Source organism: Pelophylax lessonae (assembly GCF_965119305.1).
Source record: "Pelophylax lessonae genome assembly, chromosome: 9".
Taxonomy (NCBI): Eukaryota; Metazoa; Chordata; class Amphibia; order Anura; family Ranidae; genus Pelophylax; species Pelophylax lessonae.
The window spans coordinates 179384780-179401290 of record NC_138776.1 but is presented as its reverse complement, the minus strand read 5'-3'; the positions used below and the strand labels follow the sequence as shown (position 1 = coordinate 179401290).

Below are 16511 nucleotides of genomic sequence, written 5' to 3'. Positions count from 1 at the left end.
ACATGGAGATCCCAGCAACTCACTCACTAATTGGAATATACCCCCGACAAGACCCAACATACTTCTCTAAATGTTACAATGACTTGAATACCACATTCACAAAGAGACCGAATTCTGTTCTTTGCGCACAAAGCCTCGATTAACAGTAAGTATCAAGAAATTACTTACAAGATCCTGACACAGCGGTAAAGGACCTTCTCCGTCCTTACTAAATTATTTCCATGACAAAGTGACCTGTGCTAGATATAGAGATGTAAGGAGCACAAAGGTACACTTATGTACACATTTTGGTCATTCCCTTTTATTTGCCTGTTCTGGCAACAGGTTGTCCAAATATTGCAACAACCTACACACCTATCCTTTTTTGACAACCCAGCTGCTGTCCTTTTCAGTCTGACACCTTTTTCTAGAAAATGTTACTGCAAGTCACTACTAATACATCTTCTAAATGTCAAAAGGGTCTGTATTCCAAATACTAGGAAACAACAGTTTCCATCTACAGTAGCACAATGTGACTTCTGTCCTGAGGGATAAATCTGAGCAACATTTGGCTAGTTGGTTCCACTAGGAGCAAATTTAAGTGCTTCAAATTTCTAATGAATATTTGTCATTTTGAGAAGCCCCCTCCACTATCTTGTTTCAGTGGATACTTCCTTTATTTTCACCCATAAACTCTCAATGTCTTCTTATTTTCAGGAGAAGAGCTACAAGATAGTGTCCTTATGGTACCGGGCCCAGTGGACTTGCACGGTATGTATCCAACCACCTTTAGTGTTGGAGATGTTCAGAAGCTGAATGCTCCTATCTCCATACCTGGTGGGACTGGCACCTGCTTTCATAATTTTGGCTGAATAGATTCACGTCATAAATTTCTTTTTACATATCCGATGTTCAGGCATCCCCTGTAGTTGTACAACTGTCAATGATTCCTGTGTCCATTTCAAAAATTAAAAAGGGCATTCTACAGCACTGCCTGTTAGCAGCCCAGGTAGCTATTTCCTATCATTGGAAAATGACTTCTCAGCCCCATCTACTGAATGACATTATGTCAATAAAAACTTTGGTGGCAGAAGATAGCCACTGACCCAGAAAAAGTACATATCGTGTGGACATGCTGCATTTTGAGCTTTGATCACAAAGTAATTTATTTGCACCATTAGGGTTTTTTCAAGCGTTTTCAGATCACTTAACCTTTTCCCCCATACCAACTACCCCCCACTTCCCAGTGTAATAACTATTATTAGTCTATCTCTCAAATCTTTACACTTGAAATAATCCTCATAATTGCTCTTTAGGTGCAGTATACTCTGTTAGTTTTACCTTTTTTACACAGTTGTTTTTTATTATATACTGGATAAATGTATGGTACACTTGGGACCACCTGTATTACATGCACTAACAAATGTATGTACCTTGAAAACTCTTGAATTCTTGAACAAAACAAAATTTGACCAAAAAATCTAACGTCTGATCACAGGGCAGAGATCTCAGGAGAAAAGAGTTCCTAATCTAGATAACCAAATAGGCAGGTAAGTGAAGTCTCTGGGATTGATGTCTGGAATACAGTTGATATAATTTGCACTGTCTCTTCCTAGTAGTGAAAAACTTGGGGCAACACCACAGCATGTAAATTAAGTCTGCTGGGCCTCTAGCTCAATGACGATAATTTCGGAGGGGTACACTATGATCTTATGTAAGATAAAAAGTTGTTCAAGGTTTTCAGAGGGGAAGAGAGACGCTTTTAGGATGACTTTTAATGCTGTCATTCAATATAGGGCCTTGGTGTATTTCCCATTTAGCGTTGTATTGGCATATACTGACCCTTTTTTCGTATCTGTGTTAGCTAGGAGGGAATTAAGGTAAGTTTTTAAATATGGGTCTGAAGGCTCACAGTTGTAGGTACAGAAACATTTTTGGCTAGGAAGCTGAAACTTATCCTGTAACATTCAAAAAGTTTTAAACACATTGGTAAGGCTGGGTTCACACTTAGTTTGGTTGCGGCTTACAGCAGGGGTCCGATGCATCCCTGCTCTCCGTTTCAGTGACAAATCAGGCCTGAATTTTTGCCTGAATGCGGACCTAAAACGGAGCTACAGATGCACAGGATCCCTGTGCAATCTGCTCTGAAGCCACCCCCCGGAGATATGTGAACCGGCTCCATTGAGAGCCGGGCACACTCTCCTGTCATGAGAATTGGATGCAGGGAAACCCACATCCAATTTGCACTAGTGTGAACCAAGCCTCATATGCAGTTGAAATATAAAGCAAAGTCCTTGAGCATACAATCTGTTAAACCCTTGTAACTTCTTAAATTCTTTGTAGCGTATACTGTTCGAGATTGGGGGGTAAACGTACAACCTTCATATCGCTTTACACTTTTTGTACAGATCTGGTATTGTTGGTCCTGACAAAGCTAAATATAGCCAATGTAGCTTGACTACAATCTTGCAGTTAAAACAGTGTAAAATTAAAGGACAGCTTTGTGGTGGGATTCTAAAAATGTAAAGGACCACTTAAATAAGCACTGAGAATAAACAATTAGACAATTATGGCCATAGAACTCTAGTAATGAATTTTATTTACTCAACTACATTGCTGACACTTGTAGTATAAAAAGTGGTATTACATATTGCCCTGTCTAGACACAGCACAGGGGAACAATGCAAATGTCTATGCAGCCTTTTTCTGTCTAATTGCGATTAGTGACAATTACAGGGATCTGTGCAGAAATTAACATGAGAGCAAGCACTAATTGTGGTGTATTTTCTACAGTATTGATGGCCCCCTGCCTGCTGTTGGAAAATGTACCAACAGAAATCAACGCAAGAGCAAAACAAAACAAAACATCTCATTAGACCTTCTGCTTCCATCATTGGCTGACCTTGTCGGCTAACCCACCATTACTTAATGATTGCATGTGATAAAACTTCACCAGTAGCACACTGTGTGTTATAACATGCATTCTGTTTGCTAACAGTTTATTTTAATTTCTGTAGATATAACACATTAAGGACAACAGCAGAAATATGGTTAATATTAACATTGTTGGACTAGTCCTACATTAATTAGGCTCCATTAGGTTCAGTTTACACATTCAGCCATTCTAGATGGTGATACACAGAAGCATCCAATCTTTTGTATTAGAAGATTTTTTTCAGGTTCAATTGCCTTTTATGGGTCTGAGGTCATAGTGCAGTTATAATCATACATAAAACACAAATCCAGTTATGTCTTTCTAGCTATGATTGCAACAAACAGTGCTGATATGTTCCTTTGCAAAAGATTGTGAATTACTAAATAGAGATCCATGCACTATTCTCTCTCTTTCATTGTTCATCTACAGTATGTTACATCAGGCATGCTCAGACCACAATCAAGATGTCTAACTTTCTTTTTTAACAGAATTAATTATCTTCAACAACATCAAAAGTTAAACATTTTAGAGCACTAGGATATTTTCATATCATTATTTCATTATTCAGTGTAAGGATATATTAATGCTATTCTGGAATTGGGCAAACCTATCTATATACAGTATCCCACAAAAGTAACTACACCCCCTCACATTTTTGTTAATAGTGCTGCATGAGTGCTGCAGGCACTGGGAAGCAATAGTTCATTGAGGGAACCATGAATGCCAATATGTACTGTGACATACTGAAGCAGAGCATGACCCCCTCTCTTCCAAGACTAGGCCACAGGATCCAACAGGATAATGACCCCCAAACACACCTTCAAGACGACAACTGCCTTGCTAAAGAAGCGGAGGGTAAAGGTGATGGACTGGCCAAGCATGTCTCCAGACCTAAACCCTCTTGAGCATCTGTGGGGCAGGTGGAGGAACACAAGGTCTCTAACATCCACCAGCTCCGTGATGTCGCCATAAAGGAGTGGAAGAGGACTCCAGTGGTAACCTGTGAAGCTCTGGTGAACTCCATGCCCAAGAGGGTTAAGGCAGGGCTGGAAAATAATGGTGACCACACATAATAATTACACTTTGGGTCCAGTTTGTACATGATCACTTAGGGGTGTACTCACTTTTGTTGCCAGTGGTTTAGACATTAATTGCTGTGTGTTGCGTTATTTTTAGGGGACAGCAAATTTACACTGTTGTACAAGCTGTACACTCACTACTTTACATTGTAGCAAAGTGTAATTTCTTCAGTGTTGTCACATGAAAAGATATAATAAAATATTTACAAAAAAGTAAGGGGTGTACTCACTTTTGTGAGATACTGTAGGTTACACTAACATCTAAATTTCACCAGCTGAATAGCTTGACACACTTGGGTTCTAAAGCAGGATATGAGCCAGGGCCTCTGAGCTTTAATCTCACATACCATTTTCCAGACTGATATCCCTTATCTCCTATACTTACCCCTGGAGGTAACATGCCATCCCATTACCTCTGCATCCAAACTCCCCAACCCTCATGTGTACCTAATCCCACTATACAACTTCAACCGCCCCCGCCCCCATATACACCTTGTACAGTATTTTCCTTGGCTGAATGAAGCAATTTATATACACTTGCTCAAGGGAATGGCAATGGAGAGATTCATTTGATATGGCTAGATTGGCCCTGCATGCCTTCGTGGAGCAGGGTCCAGTTGTTACACCACTAAAGTGTGGCCTTGTAGAGAACTCTCTGTTTCAAAATTCTCTTCAGTTATCTGCTTTAAGTTTGTTATCATTGTTGGTATTCTCTCACCTTATTTTCTTTGGGCTTCACCACTCTCATGAATGCTCCTCTGGATCCTGCCACTTCACGCTCCTTGTTTGTCACTTTCCTGGTATCCAAAAACTTTAGATTAGGAAGTTTGTTCAGGACAAAGTACCTGCAAAAAAGAGCCGTAGATGAACATTTGTCATTGTCAAAGCTTGCCCTATGATTCACATGCACATCCATCTCTTCACACAATGAAAGTGACAACTGACTACCTACAGCACCTAGTTATTGAGAAGGTTTTGTGAACCATGCTGAACTAAACAATTCCAATGGAAGCACGTGTAGTTTATTCATAAACACTATGACAACATATGACATATGATATAGTATAGTTTATTTCACCCACCATTTACATTTCATAAACACATTCAGGAAGCAGTATAACAAACCAGCAGTTATACTGTACAGTAAACCCCCCTCCATTGCGGGGGTTACGTTCCGAACCCAGCCGCGAAAAGTGAAAATTTGCGAAATAGAAAAACCCTATTAAAATGCATTGTAGGCATGTTTTTTTTTACTGTCACTGTACGTGTAAAAGCATTTTAAGGTATTTAAACACACTTTTAAAACAATAGAAACTCATTTAAACACATAAAAGATACTGAGAGACATAGCAAGAGCTATGAAAAACACAAAAATATTTCATTTTTAATGATTTATATAGTAAAATAACATTACAAAAAAAAACGCAATATACCGGGACCGCAAAAACTGAACCGCGATGGAGCGGGGGTTTACTGTATATCCTACATAAAATAGTAGAAATACACCAAAGGCACTTTTCTACTGATGAAAGGAGTAGCAAACATTCAGGTGAGTGAACCAGGTGGGGCAAGTACTAAACATGGATTTTAATGATTAGATGAAAGAGCCCATCCAAAGGGGACAGTAGTGACAAAGGCGCCGGCAGAAACAGAAGCAAGTTTGTCATCACTGGCTGGGTACGGATCACAGCACAGAACGAAAGGAGGACTCAGCCACTCTCATTCAGTTTGGAGACGCAGGAGGACAGGGGATGACAGCTTCTGTCTACTCAAGACTTTCTGTCTAGGGAATTTAGTACTTGCAAAAGGTGAAGCGTGAAGAGCAGGCAAGTGATATCCTGTGACTGTAAGGCTAACAGTGGCTGTCTCTGCCTACCAGACATTCTACCATTTAACCTGTACATAGACACATGCACTCATCTAACTAGCTCAGCTTTTATTACTGCAATCTGCCTGCCATTTTCATATTAAGCCTGCTCTGTGCGCAACTCTTTCATTGTGGTACCAAAGCAAAATGTTGCAGTTTGTCATATGAAAGTACACAACAAACTCAAAGCACAGTAAACTTGGCTGTCCTTCAAATACATTTATGAGTTCGTTCTTTCTTATACTAAGCACCACAAAGTTTAACTGACAAAGCCTGTAATAAATTGATGACAGGCCCTGTGACGCACCATAGATTATTACTCATTCTGTCTAAAAAAGTAAGCTGCAATGAATTAGTGGGGCGAGATGCTTTTTGTCAAACTGTGATACTTGTCATACCTGCATTCAAAGAAGTTAGATATCAAACTGGCCAAAGCATTTTCTGCTCTAACAAAATGATATGTCACACTGCTAAAGAGAAAAATGTGTGATGAATAGCAGAGACAAATGTCTAGGACAAGTAGGAGAGTATAGGATCACTAAAGTCACAGCACTCATTTTCATGTTTGTTGTGGCTCTTCCATTTGCATGCATAAAATTCCATCTCCAGATCACTACACATCCTGCTCTGCATTTTCCCCATCAGCTTCCTGGTTATAATTCAGACACACCAACAGACAGGGCATTGTTATGTAGCCAAATATTTAACTGCTTCAGGTGCTGAAACAAAACTTCAAAATGAAAGAGCTGGAGGCTTAGCCAGCTGGTTTGTTCAGCTACCCCCTTTGATGTCATGTAATACATGTGAAATTGGCCTTGAGCATATTCCCCTCAAACAAGGAATACTTGACTCATAAAGTTCACCTAGACCACAGTGAACTTTATTCTCAGGTTAAGTATTGTTACTGTAGTGAGAGAAGTACTGTAAATGTCAGTTTTTTCTGGTTAACAATGACATTGGTGCCACTAAAGTTGTTCTGTAATCACCGTTCTGGTAACAATAAAACTGCAGGTCACATCTGACAGAAGGACATGGCTACATGTGTCACTTTCATGACAATAAAACATTCTTCCTTGCAATTGCAATAATAATAATAAATATTAAAGCTAAAATACAAGCAAATTTAAAAGAGGCAAATTAAGTGAGCTCTTTGTTTATAGGATACACTTTTATTTGATAACATCAGCATTGTATTAACAATGCAAACAATAGTTATTTTTTGACAATCCAAAATTAGCTTACTTGTAAAAATCTCCTTTCATGTTGAGTTCTGCCTGTTTGCTGTCTTTCTCTTTCAACAATTTCCGGTAAGGCTCCGTTCACATGTAGGCGTTTTTGGGGAGTTTTTCTGCTCTAGGATCAGCTCTCAAAACACCCAACAAGAAAAATCCTATTCATTTCAATGGCCCCTGTTCACATCTGAGCATTTTGACGCTGTGAGCAAAACGCCCAACGCTCAAAAAAGTACATGAGCTTCTTTTTGGGCAGATTACAGGCGTTTTCCATTGGTCTCTATTCAATCTAAAAACGCCTGCAGAAAAAACGCCTTTAAAAACGCCTGTAAATCGCGGTAAAAAAACCACACGAAAACGCTACGCTCAGGTGTGAATGTAGCCTAATCCCTGCTGGCTTTGCAGCTTCTCCCCTGCTCAATATTTTATTTACTTTCAAATTCTAAGGACCAGGTCTTTTTGTTAGATAATACCAATTGATACCCATACCCGCGCCCCCCCCCCCCCCCGGAGTTAGGTGAACACTCATTAGCTCTGCATACAGGTGCCAGTACGGAGTATAGCGCTTTCCAGCTTAAAGTGGTTCTAAAGCCTCAAGATTTTTTTTTACCTTAATGGATTCAATGCATTAAGGTAAAAAACCTTCTGTGTCAAATACTCGGCCCCTTATTCCTCTTATACTTACCTGAACCCCATCGCGATTCAGCACTGTGCATGAGAGCCGTGGCTCTCCAGGCTTTGTCCCTCCTCCCTGGGCAGATCGATAACAATTGGCCTCCGCTCCTGTCAATCAACTCCAGTGATGAGGGAGTGTCTGTGTCAATTGACGCAGCAGCAGAACTCTGGAGCGAGCCCGCACGAGTGCCCCCATGTGAATCGGTTTGGTATTGGGGTGTCAGTCAGAGAGGAAGAGCCAGGAGCGTAGACGGGGGACCCAAGAAGAGGAGGATCAGGGCCACTCTGTGCAGGTTAGTAAAGACATGTTTGTAATTAAAAAGAAAAAAAATTCCTTTACAACCACTTTAAAAAAGCCCCACCACTGCTGACTATCATTAGTTGTGTATTATTGGTGCTTTCATTGATGAATGCCTATAACTGGCCCCCTGCCTAGGTGAATTCTTGCTTTATACTTTTCTAAAATGTTCAATAAAAAATGATTGTACCAAAAAAGAAACTTTGCTAAGGACAACATATGTATTTTTTATGTTTGTCCCATTATTTGTGATGTCACAGCGTCCGATTGCCTATACATTCCTCCAGGGTCTTACCTTCAGGTAGGTCCGTTTTCACATTCATTTTAGAGGGTATCAATCCTTTTGGAGCTGTTCACCTTTTTAACAATTTTTTAATATTTGTGGCTTCTTCACTATCATCTTTGCTGCTTATCTATTGGTATGTTGTCATGACTACTTAAATCTCCCTGGTCCCGTTTGCGTGACCATATGGATGTATTTAGCAGCAGGTAGTGATCTTATGGAAGTGCATTTATATATTTATATTTTTATTGTCCCCGAGTATTTTTGTTCCTGTTTTTCCTCATTTCAGGTGGTTTATGGGCAAACTGCCAGTATCCAATATGGCGGTTTAGCCTATTTAAACCCCTGACCTCGCACAGTGCCACCTAGGACCAGCCCCCAGAGGACGTGAGTTATCACGAAACATGTAGTGGTTTATCCTGACGGCGCGAGAGTTCGTATTGGTCCCTGGTGTTTGGATGGATCATCAGCGTTAGCTCTCCACCATACTGCCGGGTGACCCATGATCCGAGGAGGAATGTTCTGCAGGAACGCTATGGCTGCATGTCATTGTTTGTTCCGCTGACATACAAAGTTTTTACATGTGAGTGCATCCCTTTTTATTTATTAAAGTTATACATTGGTAATGCACTATGGGAGTGTTTTCCCTTTTTATTTCCATGGCTATACACTGGATATCCCTGTGACCTATGATTAGTTGTCCCCGGAGAGAGTGACCTATGCTCCTGCCTGGCCATTCCACTACATTGGAGGATCTCTCTTTCATATGAGCGTTCAGCCACCTATAATCTAGTGGCAAGAGCTATTTGGTAAGGAGCCATCTCTCACTATATTGTCTGGTGGATTCATTTCTACTCCTGGGCACACCTGATCTTCACCTTTCTTCATTTGTTTGGAGCTTTTCCTTTCCTGGGAATCTGTTTCAGCCAATACCTTCCTCTGTGGACTTCAGTGTTCATTTTTTGGACTGTATATGTTAACATCATACTTTGATTCAGTATAAGTGTTTTTCATTCATAATTTAGCGCTACACCATTCTGTTTTTAATATGTACCCTACTGCCTGCAACCAGTGATTCCTTTACTGTCTCCTAAAATACCTCCTCTTCCCCCATAGTTCAGACAGCTGAATCTGTAAAATGTGTGACACAAGGCATTGTGAATATGGGCTCATGAACACAGATGTTTGGAGTCAGAGAGGTGAACCAGGTGGTATGTATAGCCACTCATAAAAATAAATAATTGTATGTGCTTGTACTCATGTAATGCCAAGGAGTGTCATGCACAGTGTGTTTCTCAAATGCGCTCAGGAAATACATAATTTGCGCATGGCCGAGTAACTGAACCAGCATTTATGTAAGTACAGAGGCGTACAGCTGGAAATTTTAGGATTGGCATATTTTATGCCTGCAAACGTCCATGTGCTTGAGGTCTAAGTGTCACATACTTCAAGGAAGTAAATGTGGGATTCTTCACAGTTAGATTTATAATATGAGTAGGCCAGAAATAATTGCAATTTAATATGGAAATGGATATAGGAGTTCAAATTTTGCTCATTGATACACTTTAGTTTAACTCTGTAATCATGAATACAAATAAATGTAATTTTTCATTAATTTTTTTTCTTTTTTTATAGCAAGCAGCGAAAATACCTTAATCTGACTTGATATCGGCCTCTTGCAGTCCCTTTGCCGGAGAGCTTAGAGAGGGAGATGGAGAAGCAGTTTAAAGCAGACCTCCAGTCGGCACGATGTCGGCATCCCAAGCTGATTCTCCAAGCCGATTTGTCAATGTAATGCAATGGTGCTGGCATTGTAAGTAAGGGAAACCAGCAGTGAAGCCTTCAGGCTTCAGAGCCGGTTTCCTACTGCGCATGCGCAAATCGCACTGCACTTTCTGAATGGTTCCGCCATCTTCTGGGACCTGTATGTGTCTCAGAAAGCAGCAGGGGTAAGGAGGAGGGGCCACACATGTCGTAGATCGCTGATCTTTCCTGGAAGTGGGAGTAGGTTCCTGTCAAAACCAGGTACCCGCTCCCCCTCCCTCCACAAAAGTACCAAATGTGGCAGTGAAGGGGGGGGTGAGGGGTGGGGTGGAGCTCCACTTTAAGGAATGGGCTGTAGTGCAAAGGGGCATGCTGATATGAGGAGAAAGCAGAAAGACAGAGAGTTAATCTCATAAGTGTGCTGCTTCTCTTTTCACTGTCCAATCAATTGGTGGGCTGAGGAATAGACTTGTAAGCAAAAAAGAAACTGCAGGCAGGACTTCGCTGTGTGGCAGAGCTGTGTAAATTTAAGGAAAGGGATGGACAGAAATACAAATAATTTTGGTAGGTAAAATAGCTCTCACATATGTACTTCATCTGTGTATTTAGCGGTTTACTGTAGATTAGCTTTAGGAAATATATATGGTAACAGATACTGACAAACTATAATATCATTGATCTTTTAATTCTCTATTTTATTTTGCTTTTATATTTAAATTTAACCTAATATTACTTTATCATCCTTTTCCATAGATGATACATTGGCAAGTCTGAGCGATACATTTGCAATTTCTGTGTCTACCTTAAGTGTTGTGTGCAACCAGACCATCAAGTTGTACAATATTCAAGGATGAGTTTAACCTGAGTGAAGATTACTTTAGGTTATGTGTGGTGTCAGTCAGTTTCTTTATAAATGGCATATAGAAAGACAAGATTGATGTATTGTTGGAAGAACTGACAATGTTTGAATGTTCCATCTGAGGAAGAAGGTCTCTTGACCATTTCACCTAAAGTGTATCATAAAAGAGATCAGTGTGTGACATATACAGGTGAATATGTTCTGTTCCAGGAAAAGCAAGCAGAAAGCAGCACAAATTGTACATAGAGTGGGCCTTTACTTGCAGACATCTTCTAAAATGGTCTTAATTAATTTTACTGACACTGGCTTTAGGCTCATTCTATTAGTCATAATATCTAATGTCTAATACTACTAGAGAAGAACATCAATCTTATGAGCAGGGTATTCATCTGAACACCAGATATGATAACTGAAAAATGTTTTTAGTCCCTGTTTGGAAATAAAACTGCCTCCCTCCAGGTAAAACTTTATATATCAGTATACTGTATGTATTTTTTATATAAAAACTGGTAAATAAAGATATTGACATTAATCAAAAAATATATTTAACATGTAATACTATAATTGTATCTGTTTCTGTTTGCTTTATGTGTTTTTCTAAGTATCCACTGATTGCCTATCACATCTACGGGTGCATATCAAAAAATTAGAATATCATTAAAAGTTAATTTATTTCTGTAACTCGATTCAAAAAGTGAAACTCGTATATTATATAGATTTATTGCATACACAGTGATATATTTCAGGCATTTCTTTCTATTAATTTTGATGATTATGGCTTACAGCTAGTAAAAAACCCAACATTCTGTATCTCAGAAAATTAGAATATTACATGAGACCAATATAAAAAAGGATTTTTAATACAGAAATGTTGGTTTACTGAAACGTATGTCCATGTACAGCATAACATGCACTCAATACTTGCTCAGGGCTCCTTTGGAATTAACTACTTACTGTATCAATGTGGCGTGGCATGGCGATCACCCTGTGGCACTAGCACTGCTGAGGTGTTATGGAAGCCCAGGTTGCTTTGATTTTAATTTTGATGATTATGGCTTACAGCTAGTGAAAGCCCAAGATTCAGTATCTCAGAAAACTAGAATATTGTGAAAAAAATTCAATATTGTAGACTCATGGTGTCACACTCTTATCCGCCAATTAACTCAGGTTTCCTGGGCTTTTAAATGGTCTCTCAGTCTGGTTCAGTAGGTTACACAATCATGGGAAAGACTGCTGACTTGACAGTTGTCCAGAAAACAGCATTGACACCCTCCACAAGGAGGGTAAGTCCTAAAAGGTTGGTGTCAGTGCTTCAAGAGCCACCACACATAGATGTATCCAGGTGTAGGGCCACTCCTGAATCAAAGACAACGTCAGAAGCGTCTTACCTGGGCTAATGAGAAAAAGGACTGGACTGTTGCTCAGTGGTCCAAAGTCTTCTTTTTGGATGAAAATACATTTTGTATTTAATTTGGAAATCAAGGTCCCAGAGTCTGGAGGAAGAGTGGAGAGGCACATAATCCAAGTTGCATGAGGACCAGTGTGAAGTTTCCACAGTCAGTGGTGATTTAGGGAGTTATGTCATCTGCTGGTGTTGGTCCACTGTGTTTTATCAAATCCAAAGTCAGCGCAGCCCTCCTCTAGGAAATTCTAGAGCACTTCATGCTTCCTTCTGCTGACCAGCTTCATTGAGATACTGATTTCATTTTCCAGCAGGACTTGGTACCTGCCCACACTGCCAAAAGTACCAATACCTGGTTTAATAAGTATGGTATCAATGTGCTTGATTGGCCAGGAAACTTGCCTGACCTAAACCCCATAGAGAATCTGTGGGGTATTGTCATGAGGAAGATAAGAGACACCAGACCCAACAACGCAGACGAGCTGATGGCGCTATCAAAGCAACCTGGGGTTTCGTAACACCTCAACAGTGCCACAGGCTGATCTCCTCCATGCCACGCCGCATTAATGCAGTAATTCATGCAAAAGGAGCTCCCCGACCAAGTATTGAGTGCATACTATATTGTACATGGACATACTTTTCAGTAAGCCAACATTTTTGCATTAAAATCCTTTTTTTTTATTTGTCTTATGTAATATTCTAATTTTCTGACATACTGAATTTTGGGTTTTCACTAGCTGTAAGTAGGGATGATCGAATGGTTCGGGTCGACCATCGGTTCGACCCGAACATTGGCTGTTCGAGGTTCGGCCGAATTTAGAACTTTTTGCCCAAAAAGTTCGGAATTTGGCAACCAGAACCGACCAAAATGCAATGGGACAGGAAATGGGCTTTAAAAGTCTGTGACTGGACCAGAACCATTAGTTGAGGGGGCAGGAGAATGCTAGGAATGTGATTTGAGTGACTAGGGGGTCCCTAGACCAATCATTAGTGAATACGCCCCCCAGTATATAAGATAGCCCCAGCAAATTCCTAGCATTGTAATACAGGGACATGGAAGAGAATGGAAGCAGTTCTGTTAAATTGGCTTCAAAAGTGTCATTTAGCATTTATTAGTGTGAGGAAAGGGATATCTATCTGTAGTTAGAGTGCTCCTTTACACTTTAGTTAGATGCAAAAAATTAGTTTCTGTAGGGAAAGTGTTAAGTGCCAGGGTGACCGTCATGTAGTGTAGGGTGAACTGACACTGACTGCTATGGCAGGGTGACCAAACCCTTCCATGTCAGGGTGACCGCTATAGAGAAAAGATAGTTTCTCTTAAGTCACATTCAGATCATTAATATGGCTTCTCACCCGTCAGCTTGCTTTTTGGCTGCAGGCGTCTATAGGGATTTTTTGAGCACATGTTTGGAGTCAGGCATGACATCTGAACATGTGTATAGGGGGTATATATACACACCCATGTATGTATATATACACCTAGACATATATAGGTGTGAAAGGAGCAGAAAACACTACTTGCGCTAATGAAATAATTAACACCAATATGGTTACATAGTTACATAGTTACATAGTTAGTGAGGTTGAAAAAAGACATCAGTCCATCCAGTTCAACCTATGATGTGTGTGTGTGTTTGCTTTTAGCCGTACATTGTATACCCCTGTATGTTGTGGTCTTTAAGGTGTCCATCTAACAGTTTTTTGAAACTATCAATGCTCCCTGCTGATACGACTGCTTGTGGAAGAGAATTCCACATCCTTACCGCTCTTACAGTGAAGAACCCCTTACGCACTTTAAGGTTAAACCGCCTTTCCTCTAGTTTTAGTGAGTGGCCACGAGTCTTATTGTATCTCCTTTCTCTGAATAGTTTGTTCCTTATGCTCGGGTCGCCCGTACAGTATTTGTACATTGATATCATATCCCCCCTCAATCGTCTCTTCTCCAGAGAGAATAAGTTCAGGGCTTGTAGTCTTTCTTCATAGCTGATGTCCTCCATCCCCCTAATTATTTTTGTTGCCCTTCTCTGGACTTTCTCCAGTTCCAGCACATCCTTCCTGAGGACCGGTGCCCAGAACTGGACAGCATACTCCAGATGTGGCCGGACCAGAGTCTTGTAGAGCGGGAGAATAATCTCTTTATTTCTGGAGTGAATCCCCTTTTTTATACATCCCAGTATTCTGTTGGCTTTGCTTGCTGCGGCCTGGCATTGCATGCCACTGCCAAGCCTGTTGTCTACCAGTACCCCTAAGTCCTTTTCCATCCTAGACTCACCCAGAGGTTCCCCCCCTAGCGAGTAGCTTGCTTTCTGGTTTCTGGCCCCCAAGTGCATTACTTTACATTTTTCAACATTAAATCTCATCTGCCATGTAGTTGCCCACTCCGTTATTTTGTTCAGGTCCGCTTGCAAGGTTTCCACATCCTGCATAGAAGATATTGGCATGCCTAATTTAGTATCATCCGCAAATACTGAGATTGTACTAGATATCCCCTCCTCTAGATCATTTATGAATAAATTAAACAGGATTGGTCCCAGGACAGAACCCTGGGGGACCCCACTTTCCACACCCGCCCAATCCGAGTACTCCCCATTAATCACCACCCTCTGTACTCTCCCCTGGAGCCAGTTCTCTATCCAGGTACTCACCTTATGGTCCATACCTATCTTCCTTAGTTTGTACAGTAAGCGTTTGTGGGGAACGGTGTCGAAGGCCTTTGCAAAGTCCAGATACACCACATCCACAGGCTTACCTTTATCTAGGTGGCAGCTCACTTCATCATAGAAGGTTAATAGATTGGTTTGGCACGAACGATTTTTCATGAATCCGTGCTGATTAATACTTATAATACCGTTTTCATTACTAAAGTCTTGTATGTGGTCCCTTAACATCCCCTCCAATATTTTGCAGACTACAGATGTTAGGCTGATCGGCCTATAGTTACCCGGGATATATCTCGGCCCCTTTTTAAATATTGGTACCACGTTGGCTTTTTTCCAATCAGCTGGCACCATACCCGTCTGTAAACTATCCTTAAAGATCAAGAATAATGGTCTGGCAATCACCTGGCTGAGCTCTTTAAGAACCCTCGGGTGCAAGCCATCCGGTCCCGGGGATTTATTTATGTTAAGTTTCTCTAGTTTAGCTCTAAGTCTATCTTCTGTTAGCCATGGCGGCACTTCCTGAGGTGTATTATTTAGTTCGGCCTTACAAGCTGGGTTCGTGTAGCCCCCCGATTCCTTTGTGAAGACTGAAGAAAAGAAATTATTTAACACTTCCGCCTTTTCTCTGTCCTCAGTGGCCATTTTTCCTTTATCATCTTTTATGGGGCCAATGTGTTCTGGCCTCGCTTTCTTACTGTTTATATACTTAAAGAACTTCTTGGGGTTCTTTTTACTCTCCTCCGCTATATGTCTCTCGTGTTCTATTTTAGCCGCCCTGATTTCATCTTTACATTTCTTATTACACTCTTTATAATGCTTAAATGCTGCCACTGACCCCTCAGTCTTGTAATTTTTGAAGGCCTTTTCTTTAGCTCTAATATACATTTTTATGTTGGAGTTTAGCCACCCAGGGTTTAGTTTTGTTCTTTTAAATTTATTTCCCAGTGGAATGCACTGGCCCACCCCCTTGTTAAGTATGCTCTTGAAGCACTCCCATTTTTCCTCCGTGTTCTTTGTTCCCAGGGTTCTATCCCATTTTATATTTTCTAGCAGTGAGCGCAGTTTAGGGAAATTGGCTCTTTTGAAATTCAGCGTCTTAATATTACCCTTGTGTTTCCTATTACTGTGATTAATACTGAAACCAATTGACCTATGGTCACTGTTCCCTAAGTTTTCCCATATTTCTATATCCGTGAGCAGGTCTGCATTGTTGGTAATCAGTAGGTCAAGTACCGCATTGTTTCTTGTCGGTGCATTCACCATCTGACCCATGAAATTGTCCTGCAAAATATTTAGGAACTGCCTAGCCTTGGCTGAGTGCGCGGTTCCTTCTGCCCAGTCTATATCCGGATAATTAAAGTCCCCCATTATAATGACATTTCCCATCCTTGCTGCCAATCCTATCTGTAACATGAGGTCCGCCTCCCCCTCCTCACTCTGGTTGGGGGGCCTATAGCATACGCCCAATATTACCCTCC

General features: G+C 40.7%; 1 protein-coding gene across 1 annotated transcript in view; it reads right to left on the bottom strand.

The window, feature by feature from the left end:
• Positions 1–16511, bottom strand: part of LRMDA (leucine rich melanocyte differentiation associated) — a 1170541-nt gene that overhangs the window by 444272 nt on the left and 709758 nt on the right. Inside the window, 1 exon segment of the mRNA XM_082268110.1 lies at positions 4712–4838. Within this exon segment, the coding sequence (XP_082124236.1) occupies positions 4712–4838 (127 nt within the window).